We start from the raw sequence: 24,586 nt of genomic DNA, 5'->3' as shown, positions 1-24,586 counted from the left end.
CGCTGTGAGAGTGGCCTTCACTTTAATTATGAGCAGTTATTTTAATTTTTTTTTGTCAAAAATGTGCCCCTCTATTGTGTTTCTCACACTGATTATTCACATGGCTCTTGACCACCGTGTTGCTCTTGACGGAAATCAAAAATCAAATTTGTTTTAAACCTCACCGAACGGAGGCGTTGCTTAGTGGCAGTGCTCCTGTGGGCCGACTGAGTGCTCAAGAAATTCTAATCAAATCCCTTCAAATGATTCATCTCATGATAGAGGAGGAGAGTCAGCACATTATTATTCTGATGCGCTCTGAGCTGAGCTGATGTCAGGAATTCCAAATATCTCCGGTCGCCAAGCAGTCCAAATATTTTATTTCTTTTTTGACTCATTTACAGTGGGAAATTAGCAAATACACATATTCACAGAGTTCATGTTCAGGTCACACATGACTGTTATTCAGAATCACTGGAAACCTGCCATTTAAGAACAGGCTGGCTGGAACATGACACACATTTAATATAAAGGTAATTTTCAGTACAGAGAAGACAGCTGCATGTGTGTGTGTGTGTCTCTGTGTGTGTGCCTCCTGGCTTTATACACAAGGTTACTCTCTGTGTCAGTCACCTCTTCCTCCTATGGTGTCCTTGAGGATAAATTCCTCCCTTCACTTCCTCCCTACCCATTGTGTCCTCTAGAAAACAACATGGAATTGTTTCACATTTGCCAATCAAACCCTGCCATTGTCACATTAATTACCTTCTAATTTCTGGAATAGACCACATGCAGCACTCGGCCCTGCTTTTTGTCAATGAATATTCAACATTTTAGACATTTAGAATGCCTTTCAAGCAAACAAAAAAGACAAAATATCACATTTTCTAAAACAGAACTCATGCTCTGTTGTTTTTTTTCCGCTGTATAGAACAATGCCCAAAATGACACCACAGAACAACAGCAAACACAGGAACTCGCCGTGCGTGCCTCCTCGTTCGTCACATTCAAATGGAAATGAATCTTGCAGCGTCCATCTTTGTTATACACAGTCGGCCACTGAAGTTCTGCCAGCGTGCTGGCGACGTGCACATGCTGGAAAATGTTCAGGTTCACCATTAACGTGATCAGCCGATTCTTGACAAGCTAACATTTAGTGTTTATGACATTTATTTCTGATGAAATTGCTGCTATTACGGCTGTGGTTGCGCTGATGTCAGACATGGAGACACGAATAGGGAGAGAAAGAACAACAATAAGACATTTTAAAACAGATATTTTTCATTTTTAGCTCAGACTGAATCTTGGAGCATGTGTTGAAAGTGGGCCATGTCCCACTGGGTTATGCATGGGGATTGTGTTGTTTGGAAAAGCCAGAATGATCTTTCATATTCTTTGTTTGGCTTGAGATGTACACGACACCTCCAGTTCCAGATATGATTAATTGGCTAATGCGTTTAGCTGAAATAGTCTCTTCGTACTGCTCAGGGAGAGCAAGGCTGAGTCCAGTTCAGGCATCCATCTGGACCAGCACCAGAACTGGTGGTGCCTCAGCCACTTTGGTTTTGCGCCGCAGCAGTTGGGTCAGGTTCCTAAAGACTGGGGAGGTATGGAGTAGCAGCTCCTTCAGGCCTGCCCGGAACTCACGGCGAATCAGGCAGTAGAGCACAGGATTTAGGCAGCTGTTGGTGTGTGCCAAGCACACCGTCAGGGGGAACGCGTAGGCTTGGGCGTTGTAGAAGGCCTTGCTGAAGGGTACCAGGTCAAACTTTATCAGCACTCCCCACAGGGTCAGCGCCTGATTGGGCAGCCAGCACAGAAAGAAGGAAAGGACCACGATCACGATTGATTTGGTTACTTTGGAGCGGCGGCTCTGTCGGCCATGCTCGATCTCCGGGTCAGCCGCGCCCGTGAATCGCCGGCCGAGGATCAGGCGCAGAAGCAGCAGGTAGCACACGGTGATTATGACGAGGGGGATGAGAAAGCCCAGCAGAACCTTTTGCAGCTGGTACAGACCCAGAAGAAGCTGCGGGTTCCAGCTGCCCGTGTCTGGGAAGCGTACAAGGCAAAGCTCCTCGTCTGACACCTGTGCGCTGGTGGAGTAGATGGCGTGGGGCAGCGTGGCCAGCAGAGAGGCAGTCCAGATACCCAAGCTTGTCCACTTGGCCCTGGTGGCTGCAGCGCGCCGGCTGTGCATCTTCAAAGCTGATGAGATGGAATAATAGCGCGCTACGCTCATGGCGGTGAGGAAGTAAACGCTGGCGTACATGTTCATAGTGGTGACAGAACTGATGATTTTACACATCACCTGTCCGAACGGCCAGCGGAAGTCCAGGGCGGTGTCCACCGCCCAGAAAGGTAAGGTCAGAACAAACTGGAGGTCAGTGACCGCCAGTCCCATGACGAAGCAGTTGATGGACGACTGCTTCTGCCTGTGCCGTGAGTGCAGAAGATAGAGAGCCAGCGCATTTCCTACCAACCCGAGTGCGCACACGATGGAGTAGACGCACGCTATCATCACACGCACCACCAGGCTGGAGCTGTCCGCCTGAAATTCCATGGTGGAATCCTTGGTGAGAAGCTGCAGCCAGCAGTGCAGCGACAAGTTGCTGCTGGAACAGTTTTCAGTGTTCTCCTCATGCAAAAACTGTTGCTCACATGGAACTGAGCGCACGCCAGTTTCATTCGCCTGCATGGCCGGAACTCCTCACTCGCACAATAAAAGTTAGACGGCTGTGCCCGGTGAAGGCAGTTGGGATGGCAGCATTTCTAAGGATTCGCTCTCCCTCCGTCAGCCTTTTCTCCCACGGTACTACTGATGTAATCCTCCGACAGATAATTCCATTCTCCTCTCTGCTCGAACACTCGCAGCGCTGCGCGCCACGGCCGTTTATAGGTGCCACGGGAGCGCGCAAAGCTCAGCCTCGAGGTCGTCTCTCTCCTCAGCAGCCAGATTATTGGACCAGAGCGAATCCACCCTCTGATTGCAGCATCCACATCAAAGTCTCCCATCGTGTCCGTCAGGTGAAGTTAACGCGTTTTGACACCGCAGCGGCACCTTCAAGATAATCACGTTTGCGCCGCGCGACCTCCAAACGGGAGCTTTTTAGGGGGACGCGGACCGTGAAGAGAGAGCCGGCGATGATCAACCTTTATTTTACACTCAGGGATCCTATAAACGCATTCTGGTTCAAAGACATTGAAAATGTCGCGTTCCGCGTTACCTCTGGTAGAACTCGTTTATGGGGTGGAAAGAAGTATTTTTAACCACTTTAGAAGTACTTTACTGCGTCGAGAAACTTTCAATAAACGCTACACTGCCCCTACGTGAGTGTTCAGGAATAACAATATTAATAATGATAATAATAAATAATATTGTAATCATTTAGTGTGACAAATGCTGTAAAAAAATAAACAAAAGAACCCAAAAATATTTCGTAATTCTTTTATTTTTAAAAATAAATGTCATAATATTTGTGTTTAGAACCTCGCAAAACTAAAATATGAAAAATCTTTCACAGTCAGTGAGAAAGGCAGACGGACGGACGGACAGACAGGTGTATGTAGGTTAAGATGTTTTTTTTTTTGTTTTCTTCACGTTGCACGTTCCGAGCAAATCCAAAAAAAAGGCACAACTCAATGTAAGAAACACTTTTTTTTAATCCCTCTTAACCTCACTCTTGCCGTCTCACCGCCGTCTAAACCCTCCGAGGACACGCGCTGACACATGTCTGGTCTCATGTTCTACACCCTCAAACAGGCTTGTGGCGCCCCATGGAACCCGGGAACACTGACGTCACGGTTGGCGACCCCGCGACCTCCACACCCAATATTCTTAGGGTAAAAGCGAAACTTCAGTGGCATCGAAGAAGACCCAACGCCCCAGCCTTTGCCATCACAGGCAAGAGTGAGGGTGGTTATCGACTACCTGTCGCTTGAGTAGGCGGAGCAGTGGCAGAGCTGCGTAACAGAAGACAGGACGACTTGTCTCTCCTCTGTAGACACAAGGTCAGGGAAGGTGTCATCTCAGTCAGGTTGTTAACGGCTGTCATCGATGGACCACATTTGGATTCAGTGAGTGCGTGAGAGGCAACGTCTTTCTGATGGTGCTGTCCCCCGGTGACCCTGGTCACTGATCCGTGGGTCCAACTGGACAAATGTAAGTGAAAGAACGAGTGATAGGTGAAGTTGGAGCCCTTTTCAATGTTCTCCTGTGATTATCCCAGGTACACTGACCAAATACTTACAATGGGGCTCACGTAGGATCTCCAGGATATCTGGTTCGGAGCGGTGTCCTCGGGAAGGGTCATCTTCAGGATAATGACTGCTCCAAAAAGTTCTCTGTCAGCCAAAAAGATGGTACGGGCACATTTGAAAGGAGGATTGGACAACGCTCCTTTTTTCTCTGGGCTGTTACTGAATTCTCTTCCATCTGTCGTCCGGAACATCCAAGGGTGACATTCTCTTTATGCTGAGTTCCGCATGGCTGTGGAATGGATGAATTCATGCATTCCAAATCTTCATTTGGATGAGAAAAACTTTCTGTGTGTTTGTCAATTGCATCTGAAATACAGGGACCACCTGAAGAAAGCTGCCGATGAAACATAGTCCCACAGGTCACAGCAGCTGCAGCCCTGCTAAACGTGCTAAACCTTTAAATGTTGGAAATCGGACTGAATGTGATGTTGGGTGATGTACATGAAGAGATAGATATGCAACCGCTCGCAGTTAAACAAGACCTGGTTTGACCTTCTTTCTTTTTCCCATCAGCATTTGCAAAAGGAGGACAAAAACAGTTCCCTCCATTAACGTCCCTGTCTACACATTCTGTCAGTGTGCATCTTGTGTTTATTATAGAGGGGTCTGAACGGTGGATGGCATAAATGTAATGGAACGCATCACATTTATATTGCTCTCCGTCTCCCTCCCTCCCCCAGAGCAAAACAGAAAAATGGCAGCGTCACACTGGGAATCAGGAGAAAGACCTGACATGTTTGTACCGTGGGTAGCTTTTTGTCAGCATATCATGCACCACGATCAGAACCGATGGGTGCACGCTGTGTATAATGAGTTGTGTCCCCTTGGAAAAACCGAGGAAGTAAATCCATAAAGACACCGTGGTGAAAAAAAGAAATAAAAGAAATAATGGCTCTCAGACACTGGAACAGCTCCATGCGGAGAATTTATATGGAAAATTAAGGCAAAATTAAACATATCTGTGGAAAATTGGGAAAGAACATTTAATCAAGAGGGCTCTTTTGTATGATGTGTGTCAGAGTAATATAGAAGATAATTTCCTGTTCTCCCGCAGTCTGAACTCAGGCACACAGTAAAGATAAAAGACCGAAAAATTGGCTGTTTGGCATTTAATTTAATGATTTCCATCGCTCTCATTTTCCCCCCAATTGCTGTGCCCTGTATGCCTTTTTCCTGCACATTGGAATGAATTTACCCATCAACGTGCAGCATTTTGTCATGCCTGCATCCTCTGTGTTTCATATATTCGTATCCCTTCTTGCTAAAGACGCATGCCACGATACAAAAGAGTCAAAGAACAGGAGCGCTGCATAACAATAGAATCCATCTCTTAAAAGCTCAGAGTGTTACGAGGTGTATTAATCCATTAAAATAATAATTTTGTTAATACAAAAGTTTTGACTTGGTTGACAATCTCAAACCAGATAAATTAATCTAGAAAGTTGATACACGTCACAAGACAGCAAAGGAAAAGCCAATTTAGCAGATTAGAGAAGATGCTGAGTGTATTTGATAGACTCGATCTCTTCCCAGTGCTCCCTCGTCACTTACCACCTCAACAGGCAGCGATCTATATGCAGAGAACTCCCGTCTCCACGGGGATTTTTGCAGTCAAAGCGACGGCGTAAAGTGATGATTAAAGAATGTGTTGGTGGAGACTTTCACAGTGATTAAAAAACAGTTTCATTTAAGAACAAAGTGAGGCTGTCCTCCATCACTTCGTGTGCATCCAAAAAATCTCCACAGCAATGGACGAAATAGTGGAATTTGTTTATTTAGAACAACAAGATTGGACCAAAATATCTGACTGAACAAGTAAATCAGTCAAACAGAAAGCTAATTTAGATGCTAGCAGCATTTATTATATTAATCTCTTCTGGGTTAAAGGGCTAGCCCACCTGTGTAAGCTGCCTGATCCATGCTGGAAAACCTTATAGGTGGTGGAGCCTCGGGAGAATAAACCATCACCAACGTGCTCTTTAACCAGATCCGGCTCAAGGGCAGAGTTCTTTGATTTGGGAGAACACAGTGTGAGAGTTCTCTTCCCCACGATGCAGCTCTGAGGGTCTGTAGGGTGTACAAAACCCTTGACCCTGATTAGGTGGCACTTCGAATTCCGCGTTTGGAACACCCCCAGTTTAGGAGTGAAGGAAAGGAAATGGACTGAAATGAATGTGTGTTGATGGTCCTCCCTCAAGTCCTGAAATCAGAAGCTGGAAGGAGCCCTGAATGAAAGGTTGATATATTTTATAACGAGTGCAGTATTTTGTGTGTGTTTTCTTTTTTTATGTTGTATTTTTTGTCCCCATGTTGTAAAATTTATATAAATATATCTTTGAACATAGTGATGCCTTTGCCTATTACACAGTCGGCCTCTTGATAATTAACCAGTGCAGTTAATAATAATGATGACAATTACTATAATTTTCAGAGAAATTCCCCCTTTCCTGACAACTCAATTAAATTTAATGATTGAGAGAAAAGCTAGGAAATTATAGCTATATATAAATATTTTGGGGAAGAAAATTGCCTCCGTATTAAATGTGGTACATTATGAAAATGGTCCACTTCTGTGGCTGCTATTCTGCTCATCACAGTAAGTACTAATATGCCTGCTATTTTATAACTGAGGCTCAGATTGGTTATCGCGGTTGTATTCATTCAGACACCAGAGACATGAAAATAACCAGCATGTCCTTTTCTTCTGAAGGTTTAATCACAAAATCTCCTGCCTTGAAATTAACTCCAGCGGCCCGTGGAAAATGTCAACAAGTCACACCTTAAATGTTACATCAAAATATGCTCCAAGTGGCAGTGGGGATAAGACCTGGGGATGGCTGTGGACACACAGGGCCCGTCTTCAGTGAGCAATGCGTCAACATGTCAATTATTGTCCCAAGAAGTCTGAGTCATGAGGCAAAAGGTCATCTGTTCGACCTTTAGCCCAAACTTCCCGTGCCCTGCTCTGTAAACCGTCTCCACTCGCATAAAAAAAGAAAAAAAAACACCAGACAACTTGAGCAACCTTATTTTGGCAGGTTTTTTAAAATGTTTTTTTTTTCAAATTTGGGACAATTTTACACAAGAAAGAATGCAAATATATCCAGTCAAGGACGCTTGTTCAAAGTCATGCTCTGACATTTTTTAAATTACAGTTTGAATCAAAACATTACAGATGATCTCAACTCTATTTAGCGGTTTTTAACACAACAATTAGCATTTTTATCAGCACAGAGGCAAAGGTTAAACAGCGGGACGGGCCGCAGCCTGAGATACAAAAACACGATCAGCAAAATGTCACAACGCAGATACCCAACAACTGTAGATGATGGGGATTTATACACAAACGCAGAACAGGACTGATTAAAAGTGGATTTCCCTGTCAGTATAAACAGCAGCCGTAGACAGACTAAGAGAATTCCTCCGGGCTAAAATTAAACTACATGTCGTCGGCGTGTGGCCGCAGCCTCTCAGACTGCTGTGGATCCCAGGTCAGAGCCGCGATGTGACCCGTAATTGGGTCTACGTGGAAGTGGCCCAACCCTTCCTCCTGGCTGTAGTTCTGAGACACAGACTCCAGGCTGGAGCGTTCCTGGGTCACCCTCAGCTTTTCCATTCGGGCTGCGATCTCCTCCAGGTCCACCTTTGTGGAAGAATCCCGAGAAAGGTTCTCAGCCTTGTCTTCGGCGGGATATGGAGGTTCGGGGATGTGCAGCACACGGGAGGCCTGAATGTTCTGTAGAGACCGCGACTGGACTGCGTGAGAAAGGAAATAACAAATACGCTTATCACTATGTGTGTGTATGTGCATATATATATATGTATCGACGGACGGACAGACAGACAGACAGACAGACAGACAGACAGACAGACAGACAGACAGACAGATAGATAGATAGATAGATAGATAGATAGATAGATAGATAGATAGATAGATAGATAGATAGATAGATAGATAGATAGATAGATAGATAGCATTGGGGCTGCTTAATTGTCTCTTACACTTGTCTTGATGAAACAATCGGAAATCTCTCTGGCCAAATCTCACCTCTTGAAAAATTGATATTACAAAGAAATCTAATAATAAAGGATTGCCTGGTAAGGAGTGACGGCAATGGCAACATGTTTTTCTGCGGCAATAATCTTGTGTGTCAACAGCAAATCCTCAATACTTGGCAGAGATAAGCGTGACTCTCTGTGGAGGCACGTCTTTGAGACGGGCGAGAGGGTGGTCCTAGCTAGCCCCGCGGACACGGCCACTGGGAGTCGGATTAGATGTGAGGCGTGCCCACGAAGCTGTTTTTTTACGGTTAAGGTAACTCACTTCTGATTGCACTGAAGTCTCCTTCACTGACCTTGGTGTCAGACAAGGGCTTGAGGCTGGGGAAGAGGATTAGAGAGAAGGAGAGCAGGAGAACCTAAGAGAGAGGGAGAGAGAGAGAGGCTGCTGCTCAAAGTGGAGAAATGATTAGCATATACAAAACTTCCACTGTTGAGATTTTAAGTGAATTTGTGTTTTAATGGCTGCCAGAAGAACATCCCTTAGGGAGGTAAAATTGCTCCCATGTTGCCTCACATTATGCGTTTAATTCCAAAGACACTGTCATTTAAACTGTGGTGTCAAATTCTCTACTTTTGTTTCTCTTTTGATGGATATACGGATACGGAGCGCTGGTAGCTCAGTTGAGAAGGGCAACTTTTTCAGTTCCCGGTACTGACAAAACCTGGAAGGTGTCCTGGAAGCAGGGGGAGGTGCCAGGGCACCTTGAACGAGGTAAGTGAACCCCCAAATGCTCACATCGTGACTCATTCGGGGGTGTCCCCTGCATTCGCCCACATGCAGCTGGGACAGGCTCCAGCATCCTCCCTGCGATCCCATGAGGAAGAGAGTGGCCAAGATACTGTACTGATGGATAATCCAGCTCATATATATTGTATTGGTGGCCTCATTTGTAGTGTATTGACAGATGATGGTCTGTTTTCCGCAGCAGACATCCATACCAGTACACATGTCCCAGTCTGGGCTGGCTTGTTAGATGTATTCATGACCAGAGCCTGCAGCCTGCGCAGCTGCTCCATCAGTGACCTGAGATGCAAACAAGAACGAAAATATTAATAAGGACTCGCGGCAAGTCCAGATGTTCGCAGCAGCTCGCATGGGGGAAATGTCATTAGAAACATCGCCTGCAGATCTGAGAAAAGCGTGAATATTGGAGAAATTGAAATGTCTCACATGTTGCATTTCTCCAGTTGGGAGACCTTCCTCTGCAGCTCCTGGTTGTGCGCGTTGCAGGCCGCCATCCTTCAGGACACACAGGTGACCGCTCAGAAAAGGCAGGAAGTTGCAGGAAAAGGAGAAACAGCATGTGATCGGGGCAAAAATCTCACCTGCTCTCCAAGCCATCGATGTACTCCTTTTTCTTCTTCCTGCTCTCCTGGGCCGACTGCTTATTGCGAATCTTTCTGCGTATTTTCTTCAGAACCCGCTCTTCGCACTGATGGAGGGAAGGAGATGTCAGTGACGCGCGGGATGGCGGCCATTACTGGTGCTGTTACTGGTGGAGGGTTACCTTTGTGAGGGGCAGCTGGTTGGGCAGAGTCACCCCCTCTTTTGCCAACAGCTTCTTCTCATCTTCATTGAGAATCAGCTCCTGTACGGACTGTTGGGAGGTCTGCGGCGCCTGCTAAAGGAATATACGGCGTAAATACAAATGCCTAAAGCGTGTCTAAATTCAAAATTGGTTGGGCGCCACAAGCAAAGAAACTTCACGGACTTTTCACCCATTGATATTTAAATGAGAGATAATTTTTGATAGTCTGAGGATAAGCAGTAAAATAAGTAGCGAGAAATCTTTGAATTTATTCTCAGGCCAGTCTTGAATCAACCTTGAAAGTTGTATTCTGCCGCTTGTTAGCGACATGTTTACAGAGAGAGCAATAGTCAAGCTGTGTCCTGACTCTCAGGGGAATGTTTTCACCCTGCCCTCCACCACTCCATTTTGAGGGACAAGGGTAGATGAAAAGGTAAAAAGAAAAATTGGGATTCAGCCCAAGTTCCAGGGCCTTGATGAACAGGATCCTGCTGGATGGAATAACGCTGTTACTGACTCTAACCCTCTTTTGTGTGGTTTGCTGGGATGCATCCCAAAAACTCGCACCCCTGCCCTGTGACGTGCATCCAGGGTCAGACAGCACTTACATGCTCCGGTGCACCAGACAGCAGCAAATCTTTGACAGTGAGCGGGTACTCAGATGGCAGCGGTCTGTGTGCATCAGAAGGACGGAGATACTTGCTCATGGAGAAGGTTTTATTCCAGGAATCTGCACACACAACGATGTGACAGCATGAGATGACCGTCACCAGTGGCGTAGCTTAGAAACGCTGAAGAAAGTGTTGTTGCTAATCACCCGTATTGATTACCTGGACTGTGCACGTTTACGCAACAATGTCAGTATGACCAGTGCGGGAACAAATGCTAACATGTTGTCCAGCACGATAACTCATCTGTTTACAGAACATTTAAAACCTTTTTTAAAATTTAAAAAACGGGGTTACTTCATGTCAACTGTTGCTTAGCACATTTTTACTTAAGTAGCAATAAGTAGCAATAGTCCTGCTGCCACTATTAATGTCTCCCAAGGACATTGATTATATTTTCACTCTTTTTTGGGACATTAGATCTTTAGATACACTCCTGTAGCGGGCATAATCCATACGGAATGACGACCGTTGTTTCAGAACCTGCGACTCACTGCGGTCTGTGGGGAAGTTGCTGTCAGGGCTTCTCTTTGACCTTGGAGCAAAATATGGAGCATCTCCCTGGGGGCTCTCGGGACGCTGAGGGCTGTCGACCTGGTCTGACGGGGGATCCTCACTGATCCCACTGTCACTGGGGTTCGGGGACCACACAGGTGAGTCTGATACGGAAGCACTCAGGAGAGTGTTGAGGAAGTCACTGTCGGCCTGGTTGGTCATCTGCTGCATCTGTCAGGCGGAAACACTGGTGATAGGTTTTGTTGGGCCGTGGAATGATCAAGACCAAAGACTTGCATAGTCTGTCAAGGATCGGTTGAAACAAATACATAGTCACGCACATTTTCTTCTGAGACTGGCCAGTTTTGATGGTTGCTATGGTTCCCTGCTCCCTCATGCCGGAGACTGCTGTCGTTTGGATCAAACAGCCATTCGAGCTTCTCCACGGTGTCATTTTGATCAAACAGCCAGTCGAGTAGCTCGGCACCGTCACATCCCTGAAATGACATTTGAGGTCATGCGTGGTTCGTCAGTCAATCGCACTGTGAGAAGATCACTGAACTCTTGATGGGTTTTTAGACTTCACAGCTGTACTGTAGAAAAAAGTGGGGTACCAGAAATCTTGTCACATTTTCAGTTTTGACAGGTTAAGTTTTAGAATGTAGCAGACTTTCAGTTTGATCTCAAAGCTGAACCTTGCTCAGCAGACTAGAACCCGACTAACCTACATCCGTCTGGCCGCGGTACAGATTACAGGATCCTTTCGGGTCTTTTACCTGCTCTGGGTAGTACTCCATAGTTCCTCGGTTTGGCTTTCTCTCCACAGGTTCCCCAGGACTCTGCTGATCCACCCAAAACGTGTGATTCCCTCTGTTGTTGTGTGGCGTTCTCTCCGCTCTATCTCAGCTGTTCCTGAGGTCCAAAGCTCAAACTCCAACACAACACGCCCAGCAAATGACACCACCCTGCCCCCACTGGCTTTGACCAGATAAAATCTGATGGGTGGCCAAGAGTCCACAATAAAAGCCTTAAAATATTGGTCACGCTGAGGAAAGAGGGTTTAAAGACATCATTTCCATCATTTAACCAAACCGCATCATTTTACATGTTGGATATTATATCATGATTGATATTTCATCAAATTTTGGGGGAAAAAAGTTAATCCCTCGTGCCTAAAAGCACCAACTTTCCGTCTGAAGTTGTTTTTAAGGTAACGTACAAACATAGTGTGTTCAAATAAGGAGGAAATTAGAGCGCTGAACCATCTCAGGAACTTGCTGAACAGATATATTGTTACACCTGTTTTTGACATGAATATTGGTTGTAGTACAGACATCAGGGGTGCCTCTTCTACCTCTTAGTGCTCTGCTCCGGGCGCAGTACCGTCCTCTTTATTGTTTCCATGAAGCTGCAGCTGTCAGTGATGTTCGGGCACATTTAGGCACATTCAGTTGCTTCCCGTGGATGTTTGATGCTATTCCACATGCACAGAGAAGGTGAACAAGAGAATTAGCTGCTGCTAATTACAGCTTTGAGAAGGCGAGGTTTTTAATGACACTGAGAGGTACACTTGATTCCTTCCATGTCAACAGATTGTTACTGATATGGTGCTAAACAAGGTAACAAGACAGGATTCAAGGTAAAACTTAAGACAGGTATAGTGGAAGAGGACAGCATGTATGAGAGCCGGGTGTATTTGGTTTCAAGACGGCTCAAGGACGCTCTGCTCCTTAGCTGTCATCAATTAATAAAAGAAAAGTTAAAAAAAAACTATAACTGGATGTTCATTATGAACAAATGTAATTCAGCATGGAATCTATTCAGGGAACTAGAGACGTACAGACTCCATTCTCTGTTATTTATTAATCAATTTGATCATCAAGCTCCTGCCAGCACGCAACCTGAACAGCCGTTATCAAGTTGTTTAGTAAAGTGCAATCATGCCAGAAATTATGCAAATTCCTTAGTTGTTGCTACTGCGTTTGATCTAATTGGCGAGTGGTTGAAATATCCCCCAAATCATCCTGGTTGATTTATTCCATATTTCATATTCACAGTGTTTCCATTAGATGGAAAATAAAGCATCCTATGAATAAACAGTTCCTTTGGCAGCGCATCATTTCATATCCTTCACAATACTAATTACTATGTTGTGTCATTTTGTTAGATGCGGCCAAGACGGATGAAAAGTCTTTATCAGAAGTAAACACAGTGGTGCGGGGTCAAAGATGGACTGGACATTCTTAGATAAGCACAGACCCGATGAAGGTTTCAGTGGAGGAAAACCAGCAGAGAACGATCATATGATTCTTTTAGTTTGAGTGATGGAGAAATGAGGGTTAATGCCAGTATTTAGCTTAATTGCTCAGCTAATGTTCCCATCACGACCTCCACCAAACACACTGGAAAGGATGCAAAGTGGTGTTCAATATTCATACCGGTGCGCAATTTGGCTAGTTCCACCGCCATTTAAAAAGGACAAAAACACACTTTGAAATAGAGGATTCAACACCAAGACACAACATCTGCTTGAACATAGCAACTTTGCAGTAACCTCGAGATATACTGGTGTTATTCCGTGCCTTTTGAACTGGAAGATTCTTTTCACCAGTTAAAATGATTTTCTCTCAACCAAAGGTAGGTATGGGTAGTTACCTCAGCAGAGAGGGTAAACCAGAAGGGTGGAGACAGGATTTTTTCAGATGGCATGACAACAAAGTGAAACAAACTCACAGGTAATAGTAAAAAAAAGCAGGCAGTCAAATGCAGGAAACACAGTTCTGAAAGTTCAAGTTAGGCAACAACCTTGGATGTTCAAAGGGAACCCATCCAGAAGGAAGGAAAAGGAGAGGTCAAAAATAGCAAAAGAGTGAAGGGAAAATGGCATTTCCACCCAAGAACAGCACAAGGTTGAGCCACAGCACTCCAACCTGAGGCTAGCTACATTTTTTTACCCTCCAGCTTGCCTAACTCACCGGTCAATATGTGCAACGACGTGAACAACCAGATTAGAATCCAGAAGTTGGGTGACTCTGCTTTTGAGACACACTGGAAGGTTGGGAATGAGGAAAAAATGCACAATTTCCAGACAGGGTTGGGAGATGAAAACAAGAACACACAGGGACAGAAATTCTTCCAAATGGATTAACCAGGCAAAATAAAGCAGAGTCCAAAGACTAGAAACTACACAGGGCCAACACCAGAGCAGTGAGGCACAAAGAGAACACAGAGGACTGTCAAATCCATCTGGGAGGAAGGAGGAAAAGAAGATCTAAAGTCGAGGAAATTAACAAAATCAGGAAGGTTTACAGGGAAAACACAAGAGGGAAAAGCTTCAAAGAGATATTTAAGAGCTTCCTTATGAAACATGGCAACGTTTGCTAGCCGGAACTAGTCTGCTGCATTGTTAGAACACAAGCATTACGTCATTATTATCACCACCTGGTTATCTGAAGGAGGACAAAGGGCAACAGCTCCATAACTTCTTTGCAAGCAGATTTGGATAATCCCAACTATAGAGAGACTCAAGACAAACTCAGAGGACTGCAGCAGTGATCTATTCAGGTTACTGACGCTTATAATTGCCTGTTTTTACCGGCTCTTCCTCACCCGCTGCAGAATAAAACAAACAAACAAACAAACAAACAAATAAATAATCAAGCTGTTTAGTAAAGTGTAATCATGTCAGAAATTATGCAAATTCCTTAGTTGTTGCTACTGCGTTTGATCTAATTGGAGAGTGGTTAAAATATCCCCAAAATCATCCTGGTTGATTTATTCCATATTTCATATTCACAGTGTTTCCATTAGATGGAAAATAAAGCATCCTACGAATAAACAGTTCCTTTGGCAGCGCATCATTTCATATCCTTCACAATACTAATTACTATGTTGTGTCATTTTGTTAGATGCGGCCGAGACGGATGAAAAGTCTTTATCAGAAGTAAACACAGTGGTGCGGGGTCAAAGATGGACTGGACATTCTTAGATAAGCACAGACCCGATGAAGGTTTCAGTGGAGGAAAACCAGCAGAGAACGATCATATGATTCTTTTAGTTTGAGTGATGGAGAAATGAGGGTTAATGCCAGTATTTAGCTTAATTGCTCAGCTAATGTTCCCATCACAACCTCCACCAAACACACTGGGAAGGATGCAAAGTGGTGTTCAATATTCATACCGGTGTGCAATTTGGCTAGAGCAACAAACAAACAAACAAACAAACAAACAAACAAACAAACAAACAAACAAACAAACAAACAAAGACTTTAAAATAATTCTGGTGCTTCATTTCCTGCTTTGGTTTGTTTGCAGATCACAGTAGCCTCAACTACAGGTTTATTTTTGTCCAAGTCATCTTATTTTAGATGATCCTGGACTTCAGGAGACTGAAACCTGATGGCAGGGGAGTGGCGCTCGTGCAGGGTTTACATTAGCCTGGATGGGATCTGGACCACCAACAACATGGCGAGGTCCAAGAAAGGGCTCCAGAGGCTTCCTCGAGTGCTTTACCGTACTGGACTTGTACGTTGATAATACAGATATAGAATATCTTCCATTATCCATAATATCCTAAAGTTTCTATGTTCGCACAGGGACACAGGTCGCCTTTGCTGCATGAACAAAAACTTCCAGAGCGTCCAAAAACGATGGATTTCATGAGCTTTGGCCATTATTCTGTCCATCCGTGGCAGCATTATATTTGTTTCGTTGTCAAAGAAGATCCCAATGAGAAAGAACTATGAGTATGATCTCACCATTTCCTTTTGCTCAGTTCGTAAGGAAGGAAAAGCGTATTAAATGCTCTTCACAGCCGGGTGGAACAAATTGACAGATTAGTCTTGTGATTGTTTGCTGGAGACCATGGAAGATTTCAAGTGCAAGCCGAGCACAGCCTATCGGCTGCACCTCAGGAGAGACTATCTATGGGGTCAACAGCCTGTCAGCATTCTGAAATATTCATTTAAAGGTGTGCGGAGGGATGCAGCCAGGCGCCTGACCCGCAGCTACCGCAACTCCTCATACTCCTTATTAATTCCCTACTTGTCAAATTCCAATTCCCAAATGGGAGGAACTGTTCGCCTTCTTCTTATTGTTATGATTATCATCTGTAACCGAGCTTTTCCATCACCTTGACAGCTGAGGAAGGGAAATCGGGACTAAATATGCATGAATGTGGCGGAATGACTGAACGGAGCCGACGTGACATTTGCCAGAGCGCCGCCTGCGTGTGCCGCGTCCTCGGCAAGCCCGAGATGAGGGTCCGGCGATAACATAGTCCTAATTGAACTCTGGAGATTGTAGATATGCTAATAGCGCCCTAAAGACACCATGTAAAGATGCTGAAGAGCAAATGCCGATCATTGGTGTATTTATCACCCCGACAGCAGCCGCCGACGCTCATGCACACGCTTGATGGATGCGTCACAGAAAACAACGCGGGCTTTAGCTGGAGAAGTATCCCTCTATTCATTAGATATTAAACACCATAATAGAGTCTCTTGTTATGCTGGTGTTTGCACCCCGCATGTGTCCTAATAGTTATTGGTAAACAGCCAGTATTTGGGTTGTTGAAAGAGAGCATTCCGACTGGCTTTCCCGATCTTTGCGTTGGTTCCTGGCGGAGTTACATCCCGCTGTTGTGATGAATCTATTTTGGACACTTGACAAGAACACTAGGAACTGTTTAATGGGCCCAATTTAACGGAGCATTTCTGTTGTATACGTGGTTTTTCTATTATATCTATTATATTATATATAAAATAGGATCTGACCGCTGTTGCCTGGCAGCATTGTTGCGTTGCTGTATGCTATGCAGAGCTATTTCCATTAATTATTTGGCCCGGATGTATCTAATTTAGGAGGATGAATGAATGCTCAGAGGCCTCTGGATATAAATTAGTGAACGGAAAGTGTCTTTATGCGAAGCATGCTAATGAAGCAAATGACGGATTATTATTATTATTATTTTTTTAATGACTGCAGTGTTTTGAATCTTTTAGGTGAGTTATTCTGACCCCTCTTGCAGGGAGCGACCACACTTCCAGGCTGAAGACTACATATCTGAGGCATTGTGGAGCTTCTGCTCTGAAGGACATTTTCCCTGGATCAGATAGTGACAGAGCAGATTGCAGGAGATGTTCTAAGTGACTTTTCTTTATCTTACATTATCGGGCAGAGAGCAAATGTTGGGCCAGCACACAGATGAGAATCACGGGGCAGCAAATGTCCTGGGGGTGTTTACTCTGTGCCGCGCTGCACACACAGGCCGCAGGCAGAAAAGTGACAAAAAAAACAACCACCTCCTGGCAGGTGAAGAAATTTCAGCCAGCAATTACCTCTTTGTTCACTCTTTCATCTGTGGGTTTTTCCATTTTATTTTATTTTTTGCTTTTTCTGTACTTTGTTGTTGAATATACTGTATGTGTTTGTTGGGGGAGTTCAACGAAGGAACCATAGAGAGAGCCAGAATACACAAGAAGCACCTGTTGCCTGGCTTTGGAACCTAATGAGGAGCCCTAAGCCCTGCCACTACCTTCAACATGATAAAAGGTCAGGACTTTGACAGCACCACTCTAAAATGCACCTTCCTGTGCAGCTGACTTTTGAAATGCAATAAAAGTGAAGCTTGTCCGCATGCAGAGAGACAATCGGCTGAGTCTGGAGGCCAAACATCCAGAACTGGATCTGCTGGGCCCCGCTTCTCCATCTGGCAGCCTCTAACAAAGAATGACTGACTTCCAAGCGGATTATTAACAGGAAATAGGATGCTGAAAACGCAGTCGGGCGCGCTTGTCCACGTCTGACTGGTGCAGAGAAAGAGTCCGAGGAATGCAGCTTCCATCTGGTGGCCTCATGATGTAAGTGCAATTTATTAATTGTGAGGCGCTGCTGGAAACTGCCCTCATAACGACTTATAGTCCAGCTGCTGCAATATATATGCATATATGTACAGAAATATCAATCATTTTTTTTTAAAATTAGCTCTTGGGTTGAAGCAGGTAGGACACAAACAGGACCAGGAGGCATCATTGCCAATGCTGGCAAACCGGATAAGAGCTGATGTGACAAGAACAGTTGACCTTGTGTAAGCAGGTTTCCTGTTTTTCACTCGCGCAGCTTCAAATCGAGCGAAGCACCTTCTCAGTTCGGATCAGATCACTGCAACTGACCTTTGGTGCAGCGGTGTTAGTCGGAGTCATGGCACACCGTGATGGCTCAGTCTGTGGTTCCAACAGTCTCCCTCCCGCTCTGAGCTGATCTGGGAGTCCAGCTGCATCACTTGATGGCTCCTCTTCCCCGAATCACCAGCAGACGTGGAACATTTACGGCTCCATCTGGAAAACACTTTAAACTCCCTCCACTAGAACTCTTGATGTGGTGTTTAAAGGCTTGTCTCTGAGAGGTTTTTTTTTTTTTTTTTAATTAAATCTGTTTTTAATGAGGATTTTGCAGGAATCAGATAAATTCTAGTATCTCATCTTAATCACAGACAACATGTGTTTGTGATTTGGGGCCAGAGAGAGGATGCGCTCTTATCACATCTCATCAGCCTGTTAGCTCACTGGTGCATAAAAGCGTCTCCAGCGTGATCCACCGTCATCCCATCAGACTCTCATTTCCTCCAACACCTCACACTCTGATAGGCACACTTTGCAATCCAGAACCAGAGTGAAGCGGTGAATGAGGTACCGGGGGGGACACCTCCGGCTCTCATTAAACCGCAGCCACGCTTTCAGAACCTCAGCATGCCAGGCCGAGCAGAGAAGGAGCTCCGCTGCCTTTGTCAAGTGCCTCCCTCAATCACTTCCTTGAGCTCCTAAGCAACATATGGCAGCTTTAATTGAGTGTGCTGCTATTCGCTGTGTGCCATTCGTGCTTATTTAGAGCTGCAGTGTTTGCACAATGTGCCCGTGAGTTACTAGATGAGAAGATGATGTTGAGGTTGGTAATTAGGAATCGTCTGCCTCCCTGTCTTTACTGTAATGTCAGCCAGTGCGAATGCAAAAGCGACTCCCTCGGCTGCCTCTGCCTCCCCCGTGGGCATTCCGGACAGATCAGGCTCTCTCCAGGTCCAGGCTGGTTAACAAGCAGCAGGATAAACGCCGGCCAGTTAAATTGCATGTAACTTTTCAGTTCGCACTAATAGTGTGACCTTTATTGATTTCTCGTCTCTGCCTTCAGCTCGGCGAAACACTAATGGCATTGGTCAATAAAAAGCATGAAGTGGAAGTTCTCAATCCCCCCCCTCTATGGCCCACATCCCTAAAAATAGCCACTTAACCTCCCTGGAGCCTGTACCATGACAGCTCAGTCTTATTCAATATGAGCCACACTGTTTGTTCCTGTTTGTTGCAAGTGGGCCAACATGCTGAGCCATCAGCCAAACGTCCATCTCATTCAGGCCGGACACATCCAGCGAGCCGCCTGCTTTTTTTTGAGATCGATATATCCGGAAGGAACGATGAGTGACACACAGCAGCAACGGGACCGATCGAAAACAAACGGGGATTTTCGAAAGCGTGGCCTACGTTTGGAAAGAACAAGTGTGCAGGAAGGGGGATTATATGTAAAAAAACAAAACCCAAGCCCATCCATGTCTGTGCAGCAGCCACCACCCGCTGCTTTATTGACCCTTCATGTCGATGTGCCCCTGTTCCTCCAGTGTGTCTCCTTACACACTTATTGAGCTTTGGAGAAAGAAATAATATAGAAGAAGTGTCCAGTGGGGCTGAAATTATCTTCACTTCCTGCAAACAACAAACAAACATCTACTCCAGATCCCCTCTCTCCAAGCCCCCCCCGCCATGTCGTCTACTGATCTCTTTCCACAGCAGGCTGATGTGGGCCTGTGGGGTCTGGTCCTCTCCTCTCCTTTCATGACACGCAGCCAAATTCAAGGCAACGGAGGCAGCCGAAGGCGATTCCCTCCCACGGCGACGCAGCCATTTGTAAGTCACAGCTCTGGATCTGGACCCCCACCCCCCTTCCCATCCCACCATGCATTCCCCCCACAGCAGGAGGAGCAGCAGCCAGCAGCGGTATCGATTCGCCCCATTCGACTTGAGCCTGCTGTCACAGACTGTATATATCACTTGATCTAATCCACTGTTAAATAGGCTGTAATTAGAAATCTGTCCAGCAGATGTGCTTTAGTTAAAGGTTGACGCGGCTGAGTCACAAGTCAAACTGATGTCTTCTGGGCTTTGTCAGCGCTTCCCCCTCAGGAAGAGTTAAACGAGATTTTTATTTTATCGGTGATGGCTTCGGATCTGGAAAGAGAGCAAATGATGTAAATTAAGCCCCTCTTGGGGGATCAGCCTGCTTGCTATTTGAAAAGTACTTACAGTAATCTGATAATTGTGTTTAATGTTTGCACGTCCCCTGACTCCATATAATGAGCTGATATAGCTTTTCCTTATAAATAGCTCATATGTCACTCGTAGCGGCTTTTCATGTCCACTTACAGGCTAAGAGACATTGGAGAATTAGAGCTATAGGTCACAATATAGGTGAGGTGTTTTGTGTTTTGTTAAGTTTAGGAAGAATACCAAATCCCACCTCAGACGTTCAGAGGCAGGTCTCATCTCAGCAGTTATTGTGCAGCTAATCTGTATTTCATGCACGGACGGTGGACAGCTTGTATCATTAACACTCAGGAACCCATAATTGTGGGCCTACTGAAGAGGTCTGTGCACAAGCAGTTGATGAGATCTGATCAAGTACCGAAGCAAAAACCAGGCAATTTGTGTTCCGCTGGCGTTTTATCCTCTTGTCCTGTTTTGCATGGCTATTATTACCATCTGTAAACTTACTCTGACATCAACATATGTACTGATATCTCTTCCATCTCTAATTTTGCATATTCCTTTTGTCCTCAGGGTAAAGTTCTGACAATATATCAGCACAAATGCATCTTATCTTATTATAGTCAACATACACCCGCTACCTTTCGAGTCAGTAGTTTGTAACGTTTCTTTCCACTTTTCCAAAACCACATAAACCAAACAGATTGTTGACAGGAAGAGCCCTGCTGTACAGGGCTCCACAGACAGCACTCCATCCTCACCCATAGTTAATAGCCCCTTTATTTATTCCCCCCCTGATTGGAAGGATATGATGAATCTGTGAGTAGAAGGGATGAATCACATGTTCAACACTCGCAACCTGTTTCTTGTCAGTCTAATGTTAAAGTGAAAATTCTCTGCAAGTGTTTGTATGGTCAAAAAAACACGAGTTACCTTGAAATAAAAATGGAAAATGGCCAAGTATTTCGGCTGTGATGTGTCTATTTTTGATGTCAAGCGACTGATTTGACATCAAAACATTTGACATCATTTGACATCATTTGACACTGTGGAACAAAAGCACACGGTTGCTCTCAAAAACTACAGATTTGATACAGCATAATTACAGTTTGATATGGTTGCAGTACCCCGTATCAGACGCTGGGTGTCGCTACAGAGCGTCTAATATCGCTCCAGCGCGTTTATAAGGAGAATAACACTCCCTCTGCCTTGGACTGAGTGCGTGTGCGTGCGTGTGCGTGTGTTCATGTGTAGGCGTGTGTGTGTGTGCGCGCGCGTGTGTGTCGGATAGAAAGTCAGCCTGGTTTCCAGCTGAGTGCTTGCTCTCTCGCAGTGTGTGTATGTGTGTGTGTTGTCATTATTATCCACTCCGCTCCCAGCTCAGAATGGCCAGATTCACTCAGACTGAAACAAGAAGGCAGCACCATCCACAGCAGCCCCAGCTCGCACACTCCAGCCTGGTTTTCGCCGGACCGGGGGCACCGCCGACCCAAGCACCACTCCTGCTAATCCCACATCAGCACCAGTACCCTCAGATCACACTCCCGAAACCCATGAACGGGTCAGAACCCATTTCAATTCATCCGGAGAGCGGCAACATGAAAGACCAAGATGCCATTAAGCTGTTTATCGGGCAGATACCGCGGAACTTGGAGGAGAAAGACCTGAAACCGCTGTTTGAACAGTTTGGGAAAATCCACGAACTGACAGTTCTCAAGGACCGATACACCGGCATGCACAAAGGTAACGTCGCCTCACGCACGGTTGTCATCTTCCCCCTTTGACTATTTTGCAGGCTTTTTTAAAAAATGTGTCTATTTTTTGATAAAAAGAACGCGTCACTTTTTCAATCATTTCACTGATTCCACAAAGCGCGTGCGCCATCGATCTTGTTTGTGATGTGAATGCAGTTGTTTATGTTTTCAGATTTCACAGCTTATATAATCGCGTGCATTTTATTTATTTCTCTTTCCTTATATCAAGTTATTGTGAGGAGAAACGGGAGGCTGCTCATGTTTTTCTGTGTTACTGGGATGAACAGGATCAGAACAAGCTTAGAAGTGGGGCAGAGGCGCTCGGAATGATGCATTTTTAAAGAGACCCCCCCCCCCCCCCCCTTCTCCTGCCAGTCTCCTGTACCCCCCCCACCCCCCGTTTTTTTTAAGGGGGTGGGGGGTAGGTACATCATTTATTCATCCACGAGCTTCCTTTAACATCTTTCCAAATGGGGCTTCACGGGCAACGGAGCGACGTCGGTTCAGTCCACACGGAGCTGGCGCAGGAGCTGGCCGTGGCCTCAGAGAGGGGGGCCACGGGTGGGAGGGAGAGGGGCTACACCCCCCCCAACAGACACACACACCCACCCACACGCACACACATAGACACGCCTGCACACACGTGTCTGAAGCTGGTTTTTGAAGATCTATAGGGGGAAGCTGCTCTCTTGGGCGCTACTAACGTGTCACGCAGCGCACACGACACCACCGCCACCATCGTCATCATCATCATCATCATCATCATCATCATCATCATCATCATCATCATCATCATCATCATCATCATCATCATCGGCGTCATTATCAGGAACTTTTCTTGTATTTGCCCTTCAGAAGTTGGCCTTTCAGGGGCCATCTCATAACCCTTTCATGAGCAGCGTCTGCGTCTGAAACACGCGCACTCGGCGCGCCACACGCTCAAATATCACAAGGAACAAACGGGCTGGATTTATTGCCGTCTGATATTTGGCTTTTTGCGCCTTTAACTGCAGAACCGAACTGAGATTTTAATCATTTTGTCACCGGGTTGATAAAAAAAAAAGGAAGAAAAAACCGGCTGGATGTGGACGCGGGACAGATGTTAGCTCAGGAGATAAGGCTTTTATTGCGGTGACATTTCAAAAAGACAAATGACAAACTGTGGCAATAATGTAAATGTCATTCGGAGACGCTGCAAACAATGTCACATCGCCCAAGACACAATCAGCACCACATCTGTTACTGTCACTGCTGTTTTTATTGTTATTACTCTTATTGTCGTTAGTGTTATTACTGGGTCATGGCACTAGTTATACATGTATTTATAAAGCTCCAGTGGATCCAAACGTAAAAATGAGCAACATCAGCTGTAGTCAGCTTGGGAGGACTCCCAGAGACGACTTCAAACATTCCTCCAAATAAAAGTTGCTACCTTTGCTGGTTACCTTCCAAACAACTGAGCCTAATTAATTTTGAGATAAGCATGGCGCTCAGTCAAATTAAATGGCTTAGAATGTAATGAATTCAGGCCCTGCAATTAACAATATGTAATCAAACCCTAATATGTCATTGATCTCTGATGAGGCCCTTTTATAGTTAATGATGTTATTAAGCAGAAAAGGATTACGAGCGTGAGCACGTTCAGCCTGTAAACCACAGCGTTATCTGTTGGTAGCCACAACACTTATAGTCCATGATTCAATTTTTCCCCCTTAAAATATTTATATTTATCCTCATAGTGGGGTTGTGTGTGTGTGTGTGTGTGTGTGTGTGTGTGTGTGTGTGTGTGTTTGCCATTTCATCTGTTCTCGTGCAGCTCCGTCTCCCCTCGCTAATCCTGGCGGGAGAAACACGGAATTAGTTTGTAAAGCGTGATAATAACGCACGGCCATAATAACTTGACTCAAGAGGATTAGCAAATGTGTATTGTCTGAAGCGGCGGTCTCTTGGGTGATCAGCTGGTTGCCTCCACAAACACTGGCTGCCTTTGCCAATTAAAAACCCAGTCTAGTCGGCTCCTGCACACCATTAATTCTGCCCACACCGTCGATGGCCTGCCAATTATTGTCACCCGGGCGGCATTAAAAGGTGCTGGAGATTTTATAAAAACTTCCCCCTGCAGGTGTGGCTGCCTGCTATTCATGTGCTGCCTCAGAGCAAGAAAGCGTTGCTGCCCCTCATACTGGCACTGCTGGGATTGACCCCCCGAAACCAGTGACCCTGATCAGGAATGAGCCGTGGTTACCCGACAATGGGTGTTGTACTTTTAATGAATCTTCAAAACAAAGTGGGTTCAACTCATCTTTTCCCTCCTTGCACAAGAGCCCCCTACAGGTGTGATGCAGCACAGCAGCCCAGGCCAACAACACCCCCCCCCCCCCCCACCCTCCCCCGGCTGAAGCCCAGCTCATGCCGGGTATCAATATTAAACTATTGTCGGATATGCTTGTGTTAATGCATTTATAAATGGAGCAGAGATATTGCCCTAGACCTCAGCCGAGCAGAAGCACATTAAATCACAGAATAATCTAATGA

At 45.3% G+C, this 24,586-nt stretch overlaps 3 protein-coding genes and 1 long non-coding RNA gene across 12 annotated transcripts in view; 2 read left to right on the top strand and 2 right to left on the bottom strand.

Moving 5' to 3' along the window:
• Positions 1-331: 331 nt before the first annotated feature.
• Positions 332-2,878, bottom strand: rxfp3.2b (relaxin family peptide receptor 3.2b). Its single transcript, XM_057039279.1, has one exon. The coding sequence runs from the start codon at positions 2,672-2,674 to the stop codon at positions 1,490-1,492; it is 1,185 nt and encodes a 394-aa protein (XP_056895259.1). The 5' UTR covers positions 2,675-2,878; the 3' UTR covers positions 332-1,489.
• A 4,374-nt stretch (positions 2,879-7,252) lies between these two features.
• Positions 7,253-11,940, bottom strand: creb3l3a (cAMP responsive element binding protein 3-like 3a). Of its 2 annotated transcripts, none has more exons than XM_057039291.1 (10): positions 11,767-11,940; positions 11,332-11,487; positions 10,990-11,221; positions 10,436-10,557; positions 9,807-9,920; positions 9,625-9,731; positions 9,470-9,538; positions 9,238-9,322; positions 8,561-8,654; positions 7,253-7,992 (listed from the first exon to the last, which is right to left on the bottom strand). In XM_057039291.1, the coding sequence occupies exons 1-10, from the start codon at positions 11,785-11,787 to the stop codon at positions 7,676-7,678; spliced, it is 1,317 nt and encodes a 438-aa protein (XP_056895271.1). In that variant the 5' UTR covers positions 11,788-11,940; the 3' UTR covers positions 7,253-7,675. The 2 variants fall into 2 exon arrangements, with proteins under 2 accessions (XP_056895271.1, XP_056895272.1); XM_057039292.1 differs by having other exon boundaries at positions 9,807-9,917.
• A 4,850-nt stretch (positions 11,941-16,790) lies between these two features.
• LOC130528724 (uncharacterized) lies at positions 16,791-20,482 on the top strand. The gene is made up of 3 exons (XR_008951377.1): positions 16,791-17,541; positions 17,632-17,849; positions 18,109-20,482. It is a non-coding gene; the product is annotated as an uncharacterized LOC130528724 (long non-coding RNA).
• A 1,095-nt stretch (positions 20,483-21,577) lies between these two features.
• celf5a (cugbp, Elav-like family member 5a) overlaps positions 21,578-24,586 on the top strand; it is a 142,935-nt gene continuing 139,926 nt past the window's right edge. For 4 of the 8 annotated variants that reach the window (XM_057038244.1, XM_057038248.1, XM_057038241.1 and 1 more), the window contains exon 1: positions 21,579-22,040. In XM_057038244.1, coding sequence (XP_056894224.1) covers positions 21,638-22,040 — 403 coding nt within the window. In that variant the 5' untranslated portion in view covers positions 21,579-21,637. Of the gene's footprint in view, positions 22,041-24,586 lie in introns of all 8 variants that reach the window. The other 4 variants (XM_057038247.1, XM_057038246.1, XM_057038240.1 and 1 more) reach the window with 2 other exon arrangements.

This window comes from Takifugu flavidus, chromosome 7 (genome assembly GCF_003711565.1).
Source record: "Takifugu flavidus isolate HTHZ2018 chromosome 7, ASM371156v2, whole genome shotgun sequence".
NCBI lineage: Eukaryota > Metazoa > Chordata > Actinopteri > Tetraodontiformes > Tetraodontidae > Takifugu > Takifugu flavidus.
This window is presented reverse-complemented; position numbering and strand designations above follow the sequence as displayed.